Raw genomic sequence first — 24,987 nt, 5'->3', positions numbered from 1 at the left:
TGTTAAATATTTTCTTAAGAATTGTCAAAGAACCAGAGGGCGAACGTTTGTGCCTATTGCCATGCAAGCAGCTGGAAGTATATTGAAAATAATTTCAAAAGTCTTAACTCTGTGTTGAAGTACATATTTAAAATTTCAAAGTTGTATTTCTGAAATCTTATTGCGATTTTTGCCAAAGCAGATTTTTTTTTTATATATATAAATAAATAAATATAAGATTTGGCATGTTTGTATTTAGAAAATCCATTTTATTTTGATATTTTCAGGAGATTTTGATGAAGGGCTCAAGGCCTTTCAAGCTTGTCCAGGTGTTTTAGCACATTTATGGTTAGTAACATGCGGTGGACTAGACAAGTTGCTTTCCACAACAGTGTGTTGCAGGTTTTTAAATGTGCTTTCGTTCAGTTTGGTAAATCGTTACTAATCTGTAAATAGACTCTAAAGGGAGTTAACTACTCAAGGTTGAAACCTGTCGACTGTATTCATTACACTTTTTATAGATTTATGAAGCTGTACTGTATGAACGAGGTTTGATTTCTGCCTCCGAGTTTACGTTTACTGTATTTCATATGTAAATGTTGATTAATCTGTACTGAGAGGTCAAATTAATCTGATCAAATTTGCTTTTTTGGCCAAATTGATCATTTCTGTCAAGATATTAGCAATAAATATAAAAACCCATTCTGTAGTGTTGTCTTTGATTTGACTGTAACTATTGACTTGGAGAAAGAATGAAAAATACTACAAACTGTTTGGTTCCCAAACACAACATTCTTCAAAGTATCATCTTTTGTGTTAAATAGAAAAAAATAATCTTATACAGGTTTGGAACAATTTTCAGTTTTGGGTGAACTATCCCTTTGAAATATAAAAAAAAGTTTGTATTTTAAGATAACTCTGGATGCAACTGTCCAAATTAAACATACTGAGGTCACATGACAGCAAAGCAGCTGTTTGAAACATTCACTGCATAAATGTTCACAACAATCTTAAAATAAAACCATGAGCAATATACTAACACCACAAGCCTAACACAGCCATTCATAACATTGCATTGTATTATCAAGAAAACTGCAAAAAATCATTAATTGCATGGCATCCTGTGGTGGAGGTCTTTTCTCTCTCAGTCATGAGAATCCTTCAGAGCTCCTCCCCTCATCTCAAATATACATGTGCTCAGCCAATGAGATGAGAGAGATTATTACTAATTAAATCGCCAGGCAAATTGCATGTGCATAAACAGAGATGACCTGTAGTTTAATCCAGCATCATAAATCATTTAAATCACTTCGTGCTACATCAGATTTTACTGAAATGAAAACATGATGGAATTTAGTGGTTCATTATAGTTCGAGATAGCAGCCAGCAGGACGTTTATAAATGTAGCACTGTAGTGGAAAAGAAATGAAACCGTGACTGTATATTACTTAGGAAAATGAATGACACAAAAGCAGCTGAATGCAACCTCACGATATGTTAAAGGGATAGTTCAGTTGTTTTGGGGTGAACTATTGCATTAATTCATCAACCATTTTACAAAGGGCAGGCTAGAAAAAATAATCCTGAAAATGTTTCTGTACATCAAGTCATCATTAATTACCTGCAGTCTCAACACAAGCTGCTGCCATTCAACTGCACGTCATCATCCACGGAGATGGCAGCCAGTGTGTTTCCAAAAGTGCATTAGTCAATAATCTGTTCTGTAGCCTGTTAGGGGGTTTAGTAAAGGCTCTAGGGGTCAAAGGTCAGATTATTTCAGCAGTTTGGGTACAGTCATAGAGGTCATGGTGCTCATGGTGATGGATGGCACGGTGATGTCTCTGAAGACGGGCTGAGACGCAGAGGAAGTGGATGGTTTGTTCTGGTTCAGAGTCTCTATGATCATCTGTCTCATTTCTCGACTGGCATCTCCTCGGACAGCTAACAGGGCCACAATGTGCTCCTCTCTAATGATAGAGGAAGAGAGAGAAAGGTGCTTTTCAGTGTCCAAATATGATAAATCACTGATAACGATAAAAGACCAATTAGTTGAGCTCCACCCTGGCAGCAGAACTTTACAAACATTTCATCACAAAAAATATAAACGGGAAACTAATATAGTTGATTAATGATTTCAATGTAATGAAGTCTGACCTGATGTCAGGATACTTGGACACCAGGGTGGACACCTCCAGGTAGAGCAGCGCAGGATCGGTCAGTTTGAAGACCTCAGCGATGGCAGCGATGGCGTCACACAGCCGGTCTGTGTCCTCTCCCTGAGCACATACAAACACACTTCACAAAGAGATCTTCGAATGGATAAACACTAAAAAACACTAGAACACTGATTAGTCTCTTGGGTTATAGCAGCACGTTCTGGACATCGTTCCATCTCAGCGCAGTGCGTTTGCTGTTGTGAGACTCACAGCAGATAGTTTCCTGAAGAGGAATTTGAACTGATCGGCTTCTTTTATCATGCGGTCGGCTCCGTCCTTCCTCTCATCAGCGTTCTTAAACGAGATGCGCTTCTGCATGATGGCCTTCAGATACTCCACCACCACCCGCCGATGAGCCTCGCTCGTCATTTCCTGTTTAACACAAATATCAGAAAAACAACGAAACAGTATAAATTAATGCCGAGTAGTGTTACTTTTGCATAAGATTCATATTTTGAACAGTAGGAAATTAATGCACACATAAACTACATTCAAAAGTCTGAGGTCTGTAAGACTGAATAATACTTTTTTTTTTTTCAGGAAAGACATTTTCATTTTACAATTGATTTATATTTCAAATAAGTGCTGTTGTTTTGAGCTTCCTATTCATTAAAGTCATTCCAAAAAAAAGTTATCACAGTTTTCACAAAAATCTAAAACAGCACAACTGTTTTCAACATGTATAATACGAAATGTTTCTTGAGCAGCAAGATACTTAAGACAAATTCAGCTTTGCATGAACATTTTTTTTTTTTTACATATATAAAAATAGAAAGCATTTATTTAAAATTTTAATAATGTTTCACAAAATTACCATTTGTAATCTATTATTGATCAATTAAATAAAATTAAGACGCTTCACTTTTTTTTTACCTGATTGTACAGCACAGCCCTCTGATCTGATCATAATTCAGCTTTATAACAAATAAGACTCAGCTACCGTAAGATGACACTTATTCTGAAATGTTTGAGTGCAAACCTGATTTTTAGGCTTTTTAATTTTGGCAAAGTCATTAAAGTAGTCTTCCACGGTCACACAGATGGTGTCTACAGCATGAGACCCCGTCAACCACTTCCGGGTCAGCAGCTCATTCAGATGATGCTGTCAAGAGACAAAGAAACAGTCACTAAACTTCAACAACTGTCAGTACACAACCTGAGCTCATTTACCTCCAAATCCAGGAAGACTTCGTCTAGCAGGAACTGGCAGCCGTCTCTGGCCACCTCGTACAGGAGCTTGTCTATGGTGGCGTCGTTCTGAGTGGGTTCAGTCGACTGAGAGTACTTCCTTTTCAGACTATTTATAGACTCTCTGAAAATGAATATATTGAAGTTCCTTAATACGTCAGTTTGGTTTGAAACCAGTAAATCTTAACATACCTTTAATTTTGAATCAAACTGAATTCTTCCCAGAGACCCTGAATTACACTGTAATGCATCACTTGTGTTACTTAATGTTTAAATTATTGATTTAAACACTCACTTGAACGTCTGACAGTTGTTGATGATGGCGATCATGTAGTGAACATAACATTGTGGGAGCTGACGATTTTTCAGATGTTCCTCCTTATAGCTGATCGCCTCTTCTCTGTACCTGCACACAGACGTACGAAGGGGGAACGTGCATCTTTACTAATAATAACAGAACCTTTTCAATGAGAAGTGGAAAAATAAAGATCCCAGTACCTTACTAGGAACGAGTTCATCTGCTTCAGACAGACTCTCAGCACCTGCTCTTTAAAGGTCTCGTTGATCTGCGCGGCCACCTGCAGATTCTGCTCAAACATCTGACAAGGAAGAGGAACGTTTGAAATAAAGGAAGATCTCATGGAGGTGCGTGCATTAGAGCATTAGAGGTTGTTGTACCTGGAAGACAATAGCAGGTAAGGTGGTTTGGTAGTAGCCGTCCTGGTCGGCTTCAGGCTCCGTCTCCTTCTGCCAGTCTTTCTTATCTGTTTCCAGAGCTTTGCGCAGCCAGCCTGTGATATTTGACTGGAGACAATTGGAAAACAACAAAGAGCTGCTCATGCACAGCTTTCCAAAAAAGATATAAAGATATGAAGATATAAAGTGTTTGTTTTTAATCCAGTGCTGCATCCTCGAGGGACTCACAGTAAAGGTTTTGAGGTATTTGCCCAGCAAATCATCCACCACGTGTTGGGGCAAGAGCGGCTCCAGCTGCTTGACGTCACACTCGGGCTGCAGATCAGGATGACCCATCATATCCACACTACCAGAGACAGAACCAGACATCACTCACACAAATGCACATGAACTGCTCCTCATCAGTGTCAGAGAAATGCCTTGACTCAGTGTTTTTACTATGGAGTTATTATGAATTATTAGTTTGACAGAATCAAGTGTTTATTTCAAGCTTGAAAGGGCTTTATTTATAACGGCTGATGCTGATATCAAGAGCATAGATAATATATAACGATTACAAGTGGCGATGTTAACATTCACAAAATAGCTCAAACGTGCACACAATATTTTATACAATATTAGAGAATGAAAATAGGGAAAAAATATTTTCTGTAAAGATTTTGGTACTGAAACTAGGTGAAAATGTGCAGGGAAAATATTTAACTTGCAGAATATAGTTTTTATTTGTTCTTCTGTTTCTGGAAATATAACCAAGATAAGATTCATATGGATGCAATTTTTATTTTTGCAACTTTTAAACTATTCACTAATATAAACAAAGTTAACAGTTAAACTATTAAGATTTTAAGTATTATTATTAATAAAACAAAAACAAATTGTATTAAAGCTGATGTAAAATACAAATATTGGATGAAACTTCAAAAACTTTAGAATAAAATTTAAAGTGTTGCCTTTGCAACTGAAATAAAAAAAACTAAAATGAAAACTGCAAATAGAAAACTTATTGCAAATATTAATAAATATTATAATAGTATACAAATAATAATAATAATAATATTGATGGATGCTAAAAAAAAAAAAAAAAAGAAAAAAAAAAAAAGGAGAAATTCATAGTTCATAATGCATGTCAGCAGGTCCTAGTCCAGTCCTTCAGCATGTAAGACAGAGCTGAAGATCTGCAGGCTGCTCTTGGCTCTCTCCTGCACTGTTTAGATCTACTACAAGAAGAACATTAATCTTCCTGCTCAATCCTGTGAGCGCACGCGATGTGATGGTCTGCGGTGAGACCATCAGTCAGATTAAACACACAAAGCTGTGCTGCTGCTCTCGGCTCGGCCTTAAATATTGAGCTAACTGCTCACTGCTGTGCTTTGACAGACTGATCTGTCACTGAAGAATGCAATGGGGAGTTAGGGGAGTAAAGGCAACAGCGCAAATGGGAGTTATCCCATTCAGCAAATGTTTTTTTTACACTAAAATTGACTAGGTTTTTCATTTAAAATATCAGCATGAAAATAAATGTTTTACTTCTAAATGATGCTATATGATAAAATTACCATGAGCTTTCTAGCCAGCTAGATAACATTACCCTGGAGAGATCTAAATAAGATCAGTTTGAAACACCAATAATCCTGTATAAAATATAACCTGTGAATGTAATATCAGCACAATAAAATATACTATTTTAGAAAAATAATAAATAATAATGATAATAATAAATTAATAGTAATAGTAGTAGTATAAACAGATGGCCAAAAATACTGTTTGGGACAATCAGCATAAACATTTTAAATGAAAATTTTTGTTTTAATCAATTATTGCTGTCCATAGTTCATAGCTAATTAACTAACTAAACAAATGAATACATAAGTAGTAAAAATGACTAAAACAACATGTAAATGTGCAATTACCTGAAAAAACAAACAGTTTTCATTATCGAATATTGCTGTGATTTCAGCGCACTCAAGTACTTCATTTAACACAAACACAGTCCACTGGTATCTTACCTTTTATACGTGTTGAGGACCCACGTGAGAAGAGACACGATCTCATTGGCTTCCAGATCTTCAGCTGCGAGCTCCTGCACGCGTGCCGAAACTGATTTATGATAGAGGTCGAAGAACACCTGGAAGGTGTTGTAGTGTGGAGGGAAGCACTGCACCATCAGGTTCTTCACCACAGTCAGGTCGTCCAGAACGTACTTCCTAGTGATCTCCAGCAACCTCACCAGCCACATTTTGTCAGACTCGCGTGTTTCCGACTGTGTGCTCTCGATGCGAGCACTCACGGTGCCTTCTAGGACTTCGTTCATTCGATTTTTCCAGCATTTGGGCCTCCCGGGTGGGATGAACCCAGTCTGCTTCTTACGGTCCAGCATCTTGCGGTCGATCTTCTCTTCACGCTCGATGATTCGGACCACAGACACCAGCATTGTGGGGTCACGGCGGACGGTGACCATGGCACGTTGGAGGACCATCCAGAGTTGTTTGGAGAGTTCCTCTGACAGACCCTGCACCTGACCGAAGTAGCCACGAATGAGGCTCATGTCTTGGACGTTCTTGCTGTCCATGCGGTACTGCTCGTACATGAGGTCATCACGGGAACACTCCAGGTCCATTAGCTTGCGGTGAGCTTGAAGCAGCTCGCCCTGCTCGATCAAATCATGGGTCTCTCGTACGATCTCAGGTACTGTAGAGGAGGAAACAAAATGTGGGTGCAGTGTTCAAGACAAATGATATCAATATAGCACCTAGCATCAATTAGAAGACAAAAAAATATATCATTTTTGTTGATGTTGAGAAACACAACATGTAAATTACTGAAATAAATAAATTTGGAGAAAAACAATCGGTAAATGTTGGAAAAACTGCAAAAAAGTAAATAATTTATAAATGTTTTTAAATAAACCAAACTGTAAATATGCAACTTCCATAAACATAGCTAATAAACAGTTAAATAAATAAATAAATGTTTTAAAAATTAAAGAAAAACAACATGTTAATGTGCAATAAATATTTAGCTAATACATATTTTATACAAATTAAATGAATTAACTAACTCAACTAATAAATAAGTAGTAAAAATAAATGAAATATTGTTGGAAAAAAATATATCTTAATAATAAAAAAAAGGTAATAAATGGTAGCAAAATAGCTAGTAAAATAGCTAAAGAATATATACATGTATGAATGCATGCACCTTAATTAATTAATATTTTTTTTGTTTTTTGAGAAAACAACCTGGGAATGCACAATCAACCAAACAACTGCTAAAATAAAATAAAAAAACTAACAAATTAAATGACTAAATACACACACAAATATTTGGGGGAGGGATATTTTGGGGGAAACTAAAAAATGTGATGTCAACAGAAGAAAAAAAAAAACATCTTAGGAAAAAATAAATAATAAGATTATTGCTATTTTTATTAGTAAATACATATTTTAAATGACTAAAAAACAAGTGGTGAATCTGTAATTATTAATAATAATAATAATAAATCATGTTTTATATATCGAAAAACTATATTAATTGACCAACAGAGTTCTTTCACCTCCAGAAGTATCTGGCCTCACCTGAGAAAATGTTCTTGAGGTTCTCGACTGCTGAAGCCAGCTGACTGTGCTGAACCACTGCGTCTTTCACGTCCTTCAGACTCTCTATGGTGTTGATGCTCTGCCTCCAGTCTTTACTGACGTCTGCCAGAGAGCTCTGGATTTCTTTCACATCACACAGAGCTTTATGGAGCTGCTTGAGGCCTGTTTGTACCCCATCTAACTGAGACTGAATAGCAGCCTGAAAAGTGATGACATGACCTGGATTAAATTAAATAGTAAAAGTGTTCCCCAGATCAACAGATGGGTAAATGCAATAACATCACCTTTAATCTAGCTTCTACAGATGCTTTCTTGCGCGCCTCTCTCCGTCTGTACTGCTCCACTTTGTCCAGCTGGTCAGAGCGCTGCAGCATCCCAGCAACCCTCTGCACTGCCGTGGCAACCGCCTCTCTGTTCGTCTCCTCCATAGTAACCGTTCCCAAAAGGCAGGTTTAAGGTACTGAAAGAGAAAAAACAGCAAGGGTTTAAAGTGCTGAAAATTACTGCAGGACCAAAAATATGAAAGACCTGACCCGAGCAACAAGGGTTAAATGTACTCAAAATGACTGAAATAGCAGTAAATGTTATCAATAGCACAATGACACAAAAGAGCAAGGGTTAATTGGACTGCTTTGTTATTTTAGTATCACAGAGACTATAATTTGTTTTAATATTTTGAATTAGTATTTATTTTTATATTATCTACTTTTTGTGTTTATTAGTCTCTGCTTTTATAAAAACAAGTGTATATCTTTTTCGTTTTTCGTATTATAACTGTTTATTTACATTTTGTTACATTCGTCAAGTTAAAATGAATGAAAATTTGAAATAAAATACATTAAATACTGAAGTTTATCAAACAGCAGACGTTAAATCTAATCAAAAATGACATGAACAGCAAAAGTTAAAGATACTTAAGTATTTTAATGCTTGGTGTGTTTTGTGTTTTTGATATAACGTTACATTCATTTCTCTGTGCATTTGTATATCTGTATTTGTGTATGTTTGCAGCAGGTTAAGCATGCAGTAACCAAGCTAACACAAACAGATAAAGATAGTTAGACACCTGTTTGAGATGGGTATGGTTTATAAAATAGATCAAATAAAACTGTTATGTTTTATTGTGATTGTAATGATTGTAATATATCGTGCTGAAAGGCAAAACACTGAGAGATGCTACCTGGCTAACTACATTAGCATTCAGAGGACTGCGCTTTTTCATCTATATATCGTTTAAATTTTGAGGTCATGTGAAGGTACTCACCCGGACGTGTTGTTTGCTTTACTAACTGTGAGTTGATATTTTATTTCAACGAGTGTTTATCCTGTTCATTTACTGTCATAACAGCTTTGTTTTCCTGGAGTCGCCCAACACTCAAGTCATATGACGGCAGCGCCTGCGCCGAGAGCATCAACCGTGCGCAGACTATACGCAGAAAACCGACCTTTTATACATACAGCTGCATCTCAAAAATATAAAATATCATGGAAAATTTCTTTATTTTTTATTATTTAATAAAAAAAAAACTCTCTTATATTAAAGATTTATTGCACACAAACTGAAATATTTCAAGAGTTTTAGTTTTAATTCTGATTGGTTATGACTTACAGTTTACGAAAATTAAAAATTCAGTATCTCAAAAAATTTGAATATTTTTCTCAAGGATCAATCAAAAAAAATATTTACAAAACAGAAATGTTCGAGAACTCCAAAGCAGGTTTAATTATGCACTCAAGACTTAGTTAGGTCTCCTTTTGCCCAAATTACTGCTGAGGCATTATTGAAGCCCAGGTTGCTTTGATAGTGGCCTTCAGCTCCTCTGTATTGTTTGTCAGATGTTACTTATCTTCCTCTTCACAATACCTCATAGATTCATATTCAGGTCAGGTGAGTTGACTGGCCAATCAAGCTCTATCAAGCTCAGTAATATTACGGTCATCAAACCACGTGGAAGTGATTTTGGCAATGAAAACGTCTGAGTGTGGTGACTCTTGATGCGCTGACTCCAGCTTCAGTCCACTCCTTAAGCTTTCCCAAGTTCTTGAATCTGCTTTTCCTGACAATCTTCCCAAAGCTGTGGTCATCCCTGTTGCTTGTGCACCTATTCCTATCACACTTTTTCCTTCCAGTCAACCTTTTATGAATATAGTTCGATACAGCACTCTGTAAACAGCCAGCCCTTTCAGCAATGGCCTTCTGTGGCTTACCCTCCTTGTGGAGGGTGTTGAGGATTGTCTTCTGGACAACTGTCTATCAGAAGTCTTTACCATAATTGTGGTTGCATGTTCTAAACTAGCCCAAGAGGTTCCCATTATTTATACTTAAAATTAATCAAAATTGATCAAACTAGATCTTTGAGTTCAGCTCATGTAAAATGGGGGCAAAAACAAAAGTGTTGCATTTACAATTTTGTTCAGTGTATTCATAATTTATAAGTTAATAAAAGATTAACACAAAACTAAAACAGATACACAGTGCTGAAACTGCTAGAAACTACAATAAATATTTATTATAAATAATAATACATTATACCATTATGATTATACATAATAAAGTAAATATTTAATAAAAAATAGTTTTGGCCAGCAATATTTTTGTAGTTTGAGAAGAGATAATGTGAACTTCCTCTGTAATAGATAAATCATGTCTATCTATAGTGGATAATTCAGCATAAAATTGTGTAATAAAATACCAAATATGACAGCATGGGCTATAACATGCATATATTTACAAAGAGGATTCTTTACACAATTCCTTCATAAAGACTACCCACAATAAATATAAATAAAGTTCATATAATTTTAACCGTAGTTTCATATAAAACAAAGACCAGTTGAAATCAAGACAAATGTATTTATTTATGAAGCAAATGCATGTTTAAGTATTTTGAAAAATCTAAAATGCTATACACAAATACATATTTTCCAAATTAACATAACATTGACAAAATGTGACAAAATACAAAACATCTATGAACCTGAGTATTTGAGTTTGATTAAACAGTTTGAAATTGTCTAAAATAAATTCAAACTAATCTTTTGTTTAAGTCCTGAGGGAAATACCAGCGCTTGAAAGGCAGCAAACACAATACGTTTTAGGTAAGTTTATGTTTAGAATTTGGTGCAAAAAATATTTAGAACTTCTATAGAACTATTTTGTCATCATGACTTGATTTCAGGTGACAATTCTCAATTCAGCATAGAATATGACAGTGACATCATACATGTGGGTAGATTTTGAATGCTAAACATTCTTTCAGTTGACATCAAACTTTCATCTTAAAATTCTAACACCCCAAAATTATCTATGAAAATGTTTGTATGTTACCCAGTTTGGGCTGAACTATTTCCAGAATTTTATGGAGAACAAAAAAAGGAAGAAGAATATTAATATACCTTGCAAGCACGGTAATTAAAAAGCAAGGTTAATGTGATCACAGAGTTTACTGCATGTAAACATAGGGGCTTGATTTGTGTGGAAGAGTGTTCATAGTGTAGTTTGAAGTTAAACATGTTTGTTGCACATTCCCTTGACTAACATCACCACACCAAGATGGAGAGTCGTCAGGTTCTTGTTTGATCGAGTGCAGAATGTCATGACTCCTGAACTCACAAGTCAGCTGAATATCATGCTGCATGCAGCTTTTATGATCATTTGAAAACACATATCCGTCCTGACTGCTGATAGGAGCGTCAGAGAGATTCATGTCTTTGTTCAGGACACACTTGTGGTGTCCGGTGTTGGGAGGACTGATGACAGCTTTGCCTGTTTGATATGAAGTAAAATAGTCATGATATTCATCCTCGGTTTTTACCTGTGCATATTCAGGGCGCCAAAGCGTCTCATATGCGTTACTCCCATTCTCACAGTTTGAATCTTCAGTCTTAATAGCCACTTCAGGAATCATGTTAAAACATTCATACTGCATGTACCTTCTCTCAGCCGTCCTCTGAATGCAATAACTCTCAAGCTTCTGCAATTCTGTGCCACATCCAATTCGTAATTTCCCAGAATGGCTGTGTTTATAGGAGCTTCCAGGAAGATAGTTTTCACTAGGCCCTGTGCGTAAGGCAACAGGACAGTGGGCGTCCCAGGGAGGATCCACAGCCTGCAATCTAGAGACGCCCAGAGTAGAAACACCGAAATTGAGAGGCTCATCATGGGTTTTGGAGCCCTCTCCTCTGTACTTCCTGTTGGCCATGGCTGAACACGAACCATCATGCCCAGGTGTGCTTGTCCAGGTAAGACACTGTATGTCTTCATTGTCCAATGAGCCATGGGAAACCTGTTGCCGCTTATCACTGAAGATGGTACAAGTAAAACTGATTAAAATATCATTTCGACACATAAATTACACTACACTTGTCTAGTGTAAATCTTTGTGTCTTTTACAAAAAACATAGTACCATATTTTTTCAGTAAGATTTTTTTTATGTTTTTACAAGACGTCTTATGCTCACTAAGGCTCAATATATTTGATCAAAAATACAGAAAAAAAAAGAGTAAAATATTGTGAAATACTATTGCAACTTAAAATAACTTTTCCATTTGAATACATTCTAAAAATGTAATTTATTCCGGTGATGGTAAAGATGAATTGTCATATGATCCTTCAGAAATCATTCTAATATGCTGATACCATCTATGTTTTTTTTCTTCCAATTATTTGAAGAATAGAAAGTTTGATTTAATACATGTTTGCTGAATAAGTTTCTTTTATCAACTGTACTGACCCTGACCCCAAAAACTATGCACAATTCATTAATGTTTGTCGTCAAAATATTTCATCAAAATTAAATAATTACAAGTTTTCTTGGTTAATATCCAGCTTTAATTCAAGTGAATTATGAGGTTTTATACTGAATTTATGTTGTCTTCAGATATTTTTTTCCTGCGTTTAAACGGCATACGATTATTTGTAATTGACATTGGATATTGCACAAATCTAACTGCCTATTTTACTAAAATAAATATATATATATGTATACAGTATGTGTATATGTGTGTATGTGTGTGTGTGTGAGTGTGTGTGTGTGTGTGACTGTGTGTGTGACTGTGTGTGTGTGTGTGTGTGTGTGTCTGTGTGTGTGTGTGTATAAACAATACTCTTTTGTACATAATTCTATGTAAAAATGCATATATTATGTATAGACAGGCAGAATGTGTACCTGCTGCCAGACCTATTGTGTTTGCTCTTCATCATCATCATACTTTTCATCTTGAGTTCCATGATGGAGGGCAAGACTAGAGGAACAGCCACACAGAACAGAGCAAACTGAGGCGCTAGCAGAACTCCAGAGTCCGTCTTCCTCTTCTGACCCTGCAGGAACTTCAGGCTGCCCTGAAACTGCATGTTCTACAGGAGACCAGAGCAAACGAAAACGAGACAAGCTCAGTTGACATACTGAGTGGAAACGTACATTTGGGAATGCCTGAGCCTCCTAATTAAAGCTTCCCAACTTTAATTATATACATCAGATCAGAGTTTGAAAGAGATCATAAAACCACTAAAGTTCAACATTTTGAGTGATTTCATGACTGACCAGGAAGCCGGATGTGCTGTCCAGCAGGCAGCGGACTCGAGCGATGAAACACCGTGTGAGAAACGGAGATAATTTGGGAGGAACACCGTCAGGCTCTTCAGCACTATACAGATGACCCATCACAGCAGCCTCATCAACTACACCGAGACACAAACACAAGACAAAGTTCAGAAACTGATGACTCGAGTGTCTAATGACAGAAACAATATATATCAAAACAAATATAAAAGCAGCAAAAAAATATCATAAAACTATTCCATACAACTTGTCCAATTTATTCCCAGACTTCTGAGATCAGACGGAGTATGCTAAATAGGGTTAGTGGTAATTATCCACACACCAGTGTCTTGCTGGCCAGGGTTCATCGCCCAGTGGAGCTGCCTGTGAAACTCCTGTCGCTCCTCCACATGGATATAATCAAAGACCTTCTGATGCATCACGTCCGTCTGCCAGAAAAGATCACACACACCAACACAAAACTCTCCAATGAGTGTTTCGTGCTGACCTCTGCACACAGTTGTATGGGGTACAGTAAACAACTGCTCTGAAGTTTACATAGTCTAATTCAGTTTTACGTCAAAACACATTAGAAACATAACTGATCCAAATTTGATATTCAAAAATTAAGGAAGCGTTAATTTTAGCCATAGCGCAGCATCATATTTTATATAATCCATCTTTACAAGATTATAAAAATAAAATAAAAAAAGAAGCTGCATAGTTAGCAGTGTCAATGGAAAAAGGAACAGATAGTACATTTGAATGAGGACACATTTTATAAGTTTTTATTGCTTAGTGTGTATATATATTTATATAGAGAGATAGAGACAGATAGTACAATATAATGAGACGCTTTCGACTCCATCGCAAAAGAGACCGTACAATCACATATTAATTCATGTTGTGATAAATGTGGGAAACCGTTATATCCTGATCCCGCTCATATTCACAGTGGCATCCGAAACAATTTCACCCGTTCAAATTCTAGTGTGACCCAGGAGTGAACACATTATGGTGGAAGAGGACTTGAACATGACATGCTTCTGTGTTTTCCAGTCAAACACAGACGCCGTGGGTATTTCTTATTCAATCACAAATGATTGTTGTACAGATTTCTCTGCTGAGACAGGAATTTTATTTGAGAACAGTTTAAAAAGCTAAAATGTGTCACATAGTTGATTTGTATATTACTTGTTTGGATTGTCACGTTTGACAGCTAAAATACACATGCTACTGCAGAGCCTTGAAATACCACGATAAATATATATATAAAAAAAATAAACTCAATAAATGTGAGCATTAGAATAAGTTACAGGATGTTTTAGATCATAAACATTTCATTATTCATACATGGTTTATTTGTAGATTATAGAATCTCATTTGAGGGTTACCTGATGAAATCCCAGGTAGTCAGCGATAGTGCATGATGCATAGAAAATAACACCATCTGAGCTGACGACCAGTGCAAATCCAGGGAGAGACTACAAGATATGAAAATATGTGTCAATAGTCATGTCACTAAAATTGTATGTGCAAAAATAAAGAGTTTTTGTTTTGGACCAAAGAACTTTTCAATTAACCAATGAACTCTATACACTTTTCTCTATAAACTGTAGTGAATAAACTCCAGTCATAAGCCGACAGCAAAGCAGTCACCTTTAGGAGAAGATCACTCTCTATGACACGGGGCAGGATCTCTCTCTTCTGCTCCGAGGTCGAGGCATCACTGCTGCGATTTTCTTTCTCTTGGACCACTGTGAGGAACAAATGCACATGAGACAGTGAAAGAGATGGAGACAGAGAGACATGGATATAAAATACATTTGTACATGATAGAGTGTCACAGGCAAATACAATCCTATGACATTACCAGGATTTTTGCATCTGATATCAAGTCAACATTCATTGCCGTGCCGTTTCCTACTAAACAATTTTTACATTTCTACATTTTTTTTCTAAATTTTTTTTTAAACAAGGATATTTAATAAGGAAACCATTCTTTTCATTTAGGTCTCACAAATAAAGAAAACCAGGAAAATCCCAATAGTCAATCCATTTGAGATGCATTTACCCAATTACACGATCGACTGAAAGCAACATAAAAAATGAGGCCCAAGTGCTCTTCATTAGCCATGCTAGTCTAAAATGAGAAATATGAAAATCTCATGAAATAATTCACATTTTTTGTCTTCTTTAGTTAATTTTTGTGGGAACTTCAAAGCCAAATATCAAAGTGAAGAAGATAACCAAAAACAGACTGAGCAGATTTATTCAACGAGATTTATACAACCCAAATATATCATGCATATAATCTGGATTTAAACCAGATTTGTTTTCTTATAAGCAGCCATTTCAAATTGACATAAGCACATTCACTCTTTCATCATTTTAAGCTGTAGCTCTCAAGAGAGGTTTCTCTGACCACTGTAGAAAACATCATAAAAAAATAAATAAAAACACAACAAACGATAAAGACTTTCAGCTGATGACATGTGTACCGTTCAGAGTTGCTAAACTGTCACTCCAAATATGTCTGACTATCAATCAAACCCATATATTTTATCATTCAGACACATTGAACTCGATCCCGTTCTTAAAAACATGAGGGAATTCATCATCTCTCTCTTGAAAGACTCGTTTTCCATTCATTCACTTAATGTCGGCTGCCAAATCTGCAGGTGGATGAGCTACTTTTCACAAAATGTCTTTCCACAAGCAGCCATTTCATCACATAGTTGTTTTGATGAGGGGATGGAAATAAAAAACAGATCTACTCTTGACAATTCAGGTTAGATTTATGAGCAGATGTGCGTTTGTATGCAGTGACCTCACTCAATGACTTTAACACAAAAATCTCATCAAGTACAAGCACAAATATTATTTATTAAGTCATTATGTACTTACCCTCATTACTAACATTACCCACAACATAAGACGCCATTGACTTTTATTGAACAAATCTGACAAGGAGTGACAAAAATGGATTAGCTTATAAATATTACACAATTGTACACAATTTAACCCAATATTGATCTGTTTGGATCTGTTTGGATAAAAATTGTTATTGCTTTGGGGGGTCATGTCTGAAGTAGATTATTTACTTATTCTCAAGTCAAACTGATCAGTAAACAATAACATTCAGTTTGGAAATGCCCCAAAATCAATTCCATCAGCAAATTAAGTTTCTAAGTTTTCACACAAATCAGTAATGACAAATGCAAAATCCACTCAGGAAAACATTAAAAATAACAAAATCTAGCATATTATAGCACGCTGTTTTACAAAAAAAAAGAAAAGAAAAAAAGAAGTTTATTTATTGCATACAACTTTCTTGGAAAAATCCTTTGCATGCTTAAAGAAACAGAACCTAATGTGACTGCGACAATAGATCCAATCAGATTCACAACTACTAAAAAATGAACTCGAGAAGAGTGTGTTTAAGAAGTCATTTTATGAAAGGCATTTCCACACCTGCTCTTGGCAACTTTAAAAACATCTTGTGTGCTTTGTGTTTCGATGCTTTATTTCTTCTTCTTCTGTATGAAAAAATATATAAAAGAAAACATTAAAAGAACAGAGTTCAGAAGGAAAGGTTACAATAGCCCCCCAAACATATGCAATACATCTTTGCTGTGTAAGTAATGTAACACTCGGATGCATTCGGTTGCATACAATTACTACACCCATTATGAGTGTGTGTGTGTGTGTGTGCGTCTTGAAGGAAGAAGAGGAGATACAAGAGAGGAGGAGGAAGGCTTAGTAGACTCATTTTTACATTGCTGGTCTCCTGCACTCTGATGGACAGATCATTAGATCATTTTCACTGGCGTCCCTCTGAGGTCAGGCTTTGGTGAGCTACAGTCACGCAAACCCAGCTTTACTACAGGCTCTTAAAGGGCCAGAGCTTCATTTAAACACAAATGAAAACTGCTCAGACTAAGAGATTGACCTCTAATACAACCATTTACTAACATTTTTATTTTTTTCTTTTATGCTTCCCAAGGCTGTTTATTTGACCAAAATACAGAAAAAACAGTAATAATGTGAAATATTACAATTTAAAATGGTTTTGTATTTGAATATATTTTAATTTTAAAAGTAATTTATTCCTTTGATGTAAAGCCAGTATTGGAAACCATGATATTTTCAAGATTCTTTAACAAAATCCATCCATCCATGGATGAACAATTCTTCTATCCATCAATGAATATTATCCAACCTGGGTTTCCTGGGCAATTGGTCATGTGACACAAACATAACAGACCACTGCAAAGCCACATGTGTCCCATTGGTAGATTATTTCACATCACCAGCACTAATGGCAATGGCTTTCCAACTTAACTCAGTTTAACTTTGTCAAAGAGGGGTCAACGTGCGTTTTGTGAACTAAGGCTGTAGTGTGAGAGAACCTGAGTTTGGAAACACGTTTTTACATGAGATCATGCATCAGTCTGCTGGCACACGGCTCTGTTTGCTGTATTAGTCTTCTTTTACATGACTGTTATTATAAATTCTGTTTAACTGAGCATTGCATATTGATTTGAAACCTTTTCCCAGGAATGCTTTGCAATCCCTGAATGGCATATAAAATGAATAACACAAAGCACAAAGAATTTAAAAATGTAATTTGTTTAATGACTAATATTTGGTCTCCAAGCTGCATAACAGGCATGAAAAACAGTTTAAAGGAAAAAGGGGACTGAATGTGTTGTAAGGAGAAAATAATTTGGACAAGGTCTCAACATGTCAGGCGGATATTATTAAAGTTGTCACGCAACAGAACACTCCTTTATGATGTATCTGGGTCATTTTTACTAGTTGTTTGCACGACATTGTGTGCAACGGAACCGCCTTCCGGTTGCCAATAAACACAGAGCCCACAAATATTCTTACTGGAGGTTTTGATGTTGACAATAAATATCTCAGCTCTTTAGATGCAGTTTGTTATGCTACACTTTGTATAGTGGTGCTAACAAGGAACTGTTTGAAGGGTCAGGGTGACAGAGTACATAATACTAGCATTTAAGGGAATTAAACCGCATTTGCATCATATGCACATAAACTGCATTTTAATCAGAAACTGCAAGAAAAGTTCAGAATTAATTTTGAAGTAGAAAGACTAAAATAGTATTTCCGTGTAAAACATACTCCAATAACCATTTTTTTTTTTTTTTTTACACAGTGCATGCACAACATAAAGGGTGAAATCCTCTGTCCCATGCTAAAACAGATGTTTGGAGAGTCACGCACATGCATGATGCTGGACGCTTGGATCATTTATCAGCTTCTGGCACACATTCTCACAGGATGAAAACAAACAGAGGAATGTTTCCAGGACAGAGATGTGAGATGGAATTTTCCTGATTTGCACGCAACAAGAATTTGCCAAAGGAGGATCTGGCGTCTGCCAAGCGCCTGAAGTGAGTTCACTGGGGGGAAATTTTTACATGATATTGGACACTCAGCGTGGAAGAGCACCAGAGCCAGCATCATTCCCTCATGAAGATCAGTCACACCTGCTGCTGTCAGCCCTGTCTTCAACTGATGACAAATTCCTCTGTATTATTGGATTCCTACTTTATTAATAACACCTATTTTCAAGAGTTTTCTGAATGTCACAAACAATGTTTTAACTGTGCCCAGATACTAAAGTAAGAAATCTTAAGATGAACTCTAACATGTCTCAAATTCTTCAAAGAATGAATTATCTGATCCATGCCTCACCTTTCTGAGATGTGTTGATTTTTTACAAAGCTCATTGTTGTGAAAAGTGAGGCGTACACTGATTGGCCCCGTGTTCTGGCGCGACAAGACAAAAACAATATAAGATATTATAAACCAGGCATTTGTAGCATCCAGTGGGGACATAATTACTGATTATAATGACTTATACTGCATATCAGACTGAATAAACTGCATTTGTGATCGGAGAAACAACTAGATACTCTAGAAAGCTTTAAAAACAAAAAGCGTTAGAATCATCAGTGGCAAATTCTTTAAATATATATACAGACTGTGAGTCAGGATCACCAAACTGTCCTTGCAAAGTTGTAACTGCCCTACTTTTTAGAAACAGACACCAGCATTATAGGCTACTCTCAGAGGAAACAGTCCTTGTCCTCCATAAAATGCTCTGCACACATCTGAATATTTGCTTTGTAAATACAGCTTCACCACTGATTTCTAGTTGTGTCCGCTTTTGGAAGAAAAAACAAAGTAGCTTCACTTTCACAATGAAACACAGCGCCTTCGCGACATATTTCTTTGGATTTGAGACTTTAGTCTTTGCAACTTTATTCAAATCTTCTTTATTTCCCTAAGAGCTTGAAACACTAAAGAGAAAGGAAAAATGTCAATCTCACCATATGATCCCTTTAAGAAAAACTGATATTCAAAGATGCATAAAATTTGCCAGATGTTAGACTAATATACAAAATATACAAAATATTTATCTAAAATAAACAGTTGATTTGAATATTCTATTCACCAGAGAATCCTAAAAAAAAGATCGTTTCCACAAAACTATGAAGCAGTTTTAAGCAGCAAAACAGTTTTCAACATTGATAATAATAATAATGTTTCTTGAGCAGCAAATCAGCATATCAGAATGATTTCTGAAGGATCATGTGACACTGAAGACTGGAGTAATGATGCTGAAAGTTCAGCTTTTCATCACAGGAATAAACCACATTTCAAAATATATTTCTAAATGAAAAACAGTTATTTTAAACTGTAATAATATTGTAATTTAACAAATTTACCAATTTACTAAATAAATGCAACCTTGGTGAGCATAAGAGACTGATTTGTTAAAATAATAATAATAAATTATAAAAAAAAAACAAATCTTGACCCCCAATTTTTGAACTAGTATATATATATATATATCATTTTTTTAGAAAAAGCAAAAGAAACATCTAAGAAAAAGTTGATATTTAATTTAAACAATTTGAAAGCTCTCATGAGCGGTGAAAAAAAAAATCCTTTGGGATTGAACATATATAATTTGAAACCACTAAGGTGGTGAGAAATTTAAATGAGAAGTACAAAACTTAAAACCCTTAAAATAAAAAGAATAAAACTGAAAATGTAAAAACATTCAATCAAGTGGTTATCAAATGTCCACATGTGGCCACTAAAAGTGGATTGTGAATGGTCTAAACAGAAGCACCAAAGCTGATCTGCATCTTCCCCCTCTTAGTTCTTTTCTCAGGATGGGGATTTTGCCAGGCTGCAGTCACGCAAACGCTCCTTAGGAGCCAGAGGAGCATTCATTACACACAACTGCCTTCTCTTCAACATCCCACACACTCACTCAACTCTCTCTTTGGATCTCAATTACTCCCTGATGTGCAGTTTAAGTTGTTATTCAGACATTTCAACTAACACTCAAAGTGCATTAGTATTTCCTAAAGGAAACAACAGTGCTTAAAATGGTGTTTAAGTTGAGGTTTTAGACTCAAATGAAACGCTCCTTCATTTAACATTGTCTTAGTGAGGACAATTACACTCTCAGAAATAAAGGTACAAAAGCTGTTACTGGGGCAGTACCCTTTTGAAAAGATATACCTTTGTAAATTATTTAGGCCCAAAGGGTGCATACTGCATATAAGTACATATGTGACCATGGAGCACAAAACCTAAGTCCCCTGGGTATATTTTAGCAATAGCCAAAGAAACATTATATGGGTCAAAATTATAGGTTTTTCTTTTATGCCAAAAAATCATTAGGATATTAAGTGAAGATCATGTTCCATGAAGATATTTTGTAAAATTCCTACCATAAATATATCAAAACCTAATTTTTGATTTGTAATATGCATTGCAAAGACAACTCTAAGGGTGATTTTCTCAGTATTTAGATTTTTTTCAGATTCAAAATAGTTGTGTCTCGGCCAAATATTGTCCAATCCTAATAAACCATACAGCAATGGAAAGCAGATTTATTCAGCTTTCAGACTATTAAATCTCAATTTTGAACAAATTGACACTTAAGACTGGTTTTGTGACCAGGGTCACATATAAGTACAGCTTTTGTAACTTTTTTGAGAGAGTGTAGCATGCATCTTGCAAAAAAAAAAATATATATAAAAAATAAAAAATGAAGAAAAACACAGATCTACACATCTACAGCTGAAATTAAATTAAAAAATATATTCAATTTAAGCAATACATTAATACATTTATCCTGAAAGGAAATAAAGAAAAGTTTGAGAGGTCAGTTTATACCCTCCACATCCCAAGAGGATGGAAATGTTTTGTAATTCACCTGGCCATTTGACAAACATGATTTGATCCTAATTGTATGGAACAAGCATATAAAAATGGTGTTGGGCCAACAAAGGCTTTCATGTGTTTTCCTGATGTGTTTTAAGACCTGTAGTGGAGAATGAAAACACTGTATGTATGGATCAAACACGGGCTCAGTCATGCACAACCAATCTGCACAGAAACTCACAAGACATGCACGGGCTGAGAGGAGAGAAATTAGGAGAATTAGTTGCTTACGGCTTTGCATTGTGATGACATTCAAGTTCACGTATTAACTTCAAACCTGACAAGAATTTCTGACATATTGACTACATTGTCATGGCCTTGTCTATAATTTACAGCTTGAAAGGTGATAGAAAATGAGATCTGACCAAAAACGCAAATGGCCTTGAGAAGATGAATACATTAAAATGCTGAAGTTGGAACATATTACATGCATAAATCTTATACGAACTGAAAGATCAAGGTTGATGCAAACCCAGATCCATGACAGTTCAAGTTCTCCAGGGTCGAATCTTGCATTATAAATCACTGAATCCATGACAGTTATGAATTTCACCATCTAAAGTGGTTTGTGTAAAATCTACTTAAAATCTCAAATGTACAAACCTGTGCAAAGACACCTAGAGGCAATAAACAAATAAACAATTGTAAATTATGAACAGCATGGCAATCTACAGTCCCATAAAAAGTTTTCCCAATACTGTATTATTCTTATGATACTGTGCATACATCTTTCCTTACTTTTTAGTTGCTAAAGGTTGTTTTCATTTCTTTCCATTACTTTGTTATGAGTTCAGTTACATTTGAGAGATGCCCACCTGCCAGCACAGACCCCAGACAGTTCTCCACACAACAGTTTAACACTGATCCGTTTGGACACAGTCACTACAATCAGCATGTGCAAGTGCAAGAGGCCAATCTCTACATTACATTAAGCTACAGATGGACCTGTCCTTAAATGCACTCTCCGCAGATAAAGATATATATATTCTACTACACTGTATATTTGGTCAGTTTTCAAACAAACTACACTTAATTTATTATTATTATTATTTTCAATAATTTTACATGCAAACTGAGAATATGAGCTAAGAATCTTAATAAAGGAACAAGTTGAAGGAAACATTCATGAGGCAAATGTTTTCCCTAAACTTTTGCCAATTACAGCGATATATACTCTATAGAGAAATTCAAAGGTGACATGAAATACTACTACTATTATTATTCCAAAACGAAACCACAAAACATAAAAAAGACACTATGCAACAGCCTGAAAATGAATTAAAAATGTACAAGAGACACATTTTTAGGATATGCTTGAGTGGAACACAATGATGAGGTTGTTTGAGTGAGTTAACCAATATCAACTTTCGGGAGCCAATGTACTATAATTTACAGTCTTAGCTAAAATTTGCCATGCAGGAAACATTTGTTACCTTGAAAGAAGCTCTTCACCCGCAGGAAGCTGACGCTGAGCCTCAGCACTGAGAGCTTGTCCAGTTTTGAGATGACATCTGCACTGAAGGGCAGCAGATTTGCTAACCGGTTCAGTTCTGCATTCAGACGGTCGCGATGACGCTTCGACGGATTCGATTTCTGACCTGCTTTCTCAGGTTTCCTGAAGATACAAACTATAATTTCATTTATTGAATATTTATATAATTTTTAATTAATATAATCTACATCATAAAACCTAACTGAATGGCACAAAAACATGACAAATTACATAATAATTATTTTTATCATTATTACTACTACAAACAATATATACATACATATATATATATATATATATATTAGGTGACTTTACTCTTTGTTGTTTGTATAAACGCTGTCAGTAACATAGTCATGGCAATAAAAAAATGAAAAATGAACACGAATAACATGAATTAATAGGTTTATCAAAAAAAAAAAAAAAAAAAGAAGTAAGTACATATTTATTATCATTAATGATTGGTTTATTTGCATTGATGGTTTTGTCAATAAAACAGTCACGCCACTAAACTGATAAATACTCAGCTGTTTCTGCACAGGTTTTCTCCTTTTCCTTCCAGCGTACAGACAGTCTCCAGGAGGAATCATTTCTCAGTCTGAAGACCTCAAAACTAAGACGCGCTGAAAAAGAGCCCTCTGGTTCCTAGCAAACCGTTCTAAACGTGTTAAAAAAAAAACAGAGGGGGAAAAAACAACGAAGAGGTAAAGTGTAACAACAAACAGACACGCGATAAAAGGCTGATATAAACAACATTTTATAGTAGTCAACATTTGAAACGGATAAAAAAAAGTTCATCAAAGTTGTCCTAAGACAAGAACATGTATTGTTTTGGTTTTAGGACAACTTTGATGAAAGGTTTTTGATCCACTTGAAATGTTGACTAACTTACTGTAGGCTACACATTAACGTTAACGTTACCTCAGAAAAAAATATATATATTTCTGTAGCTATCAAATACTGATCTCATATAATAAATGACACTCACCAACACCCACATTCAGCCGAAGATGACGGTTGAAGTAACTTAAAATAATTTTTTTAAACGAAATCGTATCATCCTGAGTGTCAATGAGATGAAATAAACTCATCAGCGGCATCGCGCGCGACCTGTTTTATAGTCGCTCTGGTGGCGCGCGTTTCTGGTGGCGAATCTCAGACCGCTCACGCACGACGCACGCACAGCGTAATAGAACGTTCTACTAAACTGGGGCAGCGAATCTGTACAGCAACGAGAACGGACGAACACTTTCATCTATTACAACCTACAACGGTATCTTATTAAATCTATAATACTAGATTACAATACAAGTGGAAAAGAGGGTGGTTCAATATAGAGGGATTGTTTTAAAATAAAAACAAAATATAACATGAGCAAAATATTTAAAAACAATACTTTATAATAAGTTTTATTACTTTTTTATTTATTTTTTTACAAATTATATTTTCACAATTTTACACACACAAACACAAAAATCCTTTCGAACATTCTGTGTGTATCATTTATACATAACTCGTTTATAAGGATACTGCGTTCAAACAATTATTTTAATATTATTTGAATTACTTAATAAAAACATTCATAATCAAAACACTCATAGCTATACATTGTCAATCATAAGGGACTCATTTATACATAGAATCTGAAAAGTGTACATTTGTTAATTGCACACTTGTTAATAACATCCATAAATCAATTTAAACAATTACGTGTTACTTTTTCTATTTGTTTGTGTGTGTGTGTGCATATGTATATATATATATATATATATATATATATATATATATATATATATATATATATATATATATATAATTTCTTATATTTTTGTTATTTTTCACCTCTACTGTGTAATTCCTGTGTATGTCTGTACTTTCTTCTGCACTGGAAGCTCTGTCGCTAAGTCAGATTCCTTAAGCTTGAAACATACTTGGTAATAAAGCTCTTTCTGACTTCTGACTAAAGGGACAAGAGTCAGTGCCCATTTTAGCTGACTGGTGG

The 24,987-nt window shown here is 35.4% G+C and overlaps 2 protein-coding genes across 2 annotated transcripts; both read right to left on the bottom strand.

Annotated features, from left to right (window-relative positions):
• Nucleotides 1–227: 227 nt before the first annotated feature.
• Nucleotides 228–9,083, bottom strand: LOC113113259 (exocyst complex component 3-like). The gene is made up of 13 exons (XM_026279407.1): nt 8,940–9,083; nt 7,960–8,135; nt 7,655–7,874; nt 6,086–6,767; nt 4,308–4,425; nt 4,062–4,187; nt 3,882–3,982; nt 3,679–3,789; nt 3,366–3,507; nt 3,175–3,297; nt 2,406–2,567; nt 2,134–2,255; nt 228–1,946 (listed from the first exon to the last, which is right to left on the bottom strand). The coding sequence occupies exons 2-13, from the start codon at nt 8,101–8,103 to the stop codon at nt 1,751–1,753; spliced, it is 2,247 nt and encodes a 748-aa protein (XP_026135192.1). The 5' UTR covers nt 8,104–8,135; nt 8,940–9,083; the 3' UTR covers nt 228–1,750.
• A 1,545-nt stretch (nt 9,084–10,628) lies between these two features.
• LOC113113210 (aryl hydrocarbon receptor repressor-like) lies at nt 10,629–24,076 on the bottom strand. Its single transcript, XM_026279381.1, has 9 exons — nt 23,974–24,076; nt 23,514–23,643; nt 22,930–23,111; nt 14,876–14,973; nt 14,611–14,700; nt 13,560–13,665; nt 13,220–13,356; nt 12,845–13,032; nt 10,629–11,977 (listed from the first exon to the last, which is right to left on the bottom strand). Exons 2-9 carry the CDS (start codon nt 23,573–23,575, stop codon nt 11,119–11,121), a joined length of 1,722 nt encoding a protein of 573 aa, XP_026135166.1. The 5' UTR covers nt 23,576–23,643; nt 23,974–24,076; the 3' UTR covers nt 10,629–11,118.
• Between the last annotated feature and the right edge of the window lie 911 nt (nt 24,077–24,987).

Source organism: Carassius auratus, chromosome 2, assembly GCF_003368295.1.
Source record: "Carassius auratus strain Wakin chromosome 2, ASM336829v1, whole genome shotgun sequence".
Classification (NCBI taxonomy): Eukaryota; Metazoa; Chordata; class Actinopteri; order Cypriniformes; family Cyprinidae; genus Carassius; species Carassius auratus.
This window is presented reverse-complemented; position numbering and strand designations above follow the sequence as displayed.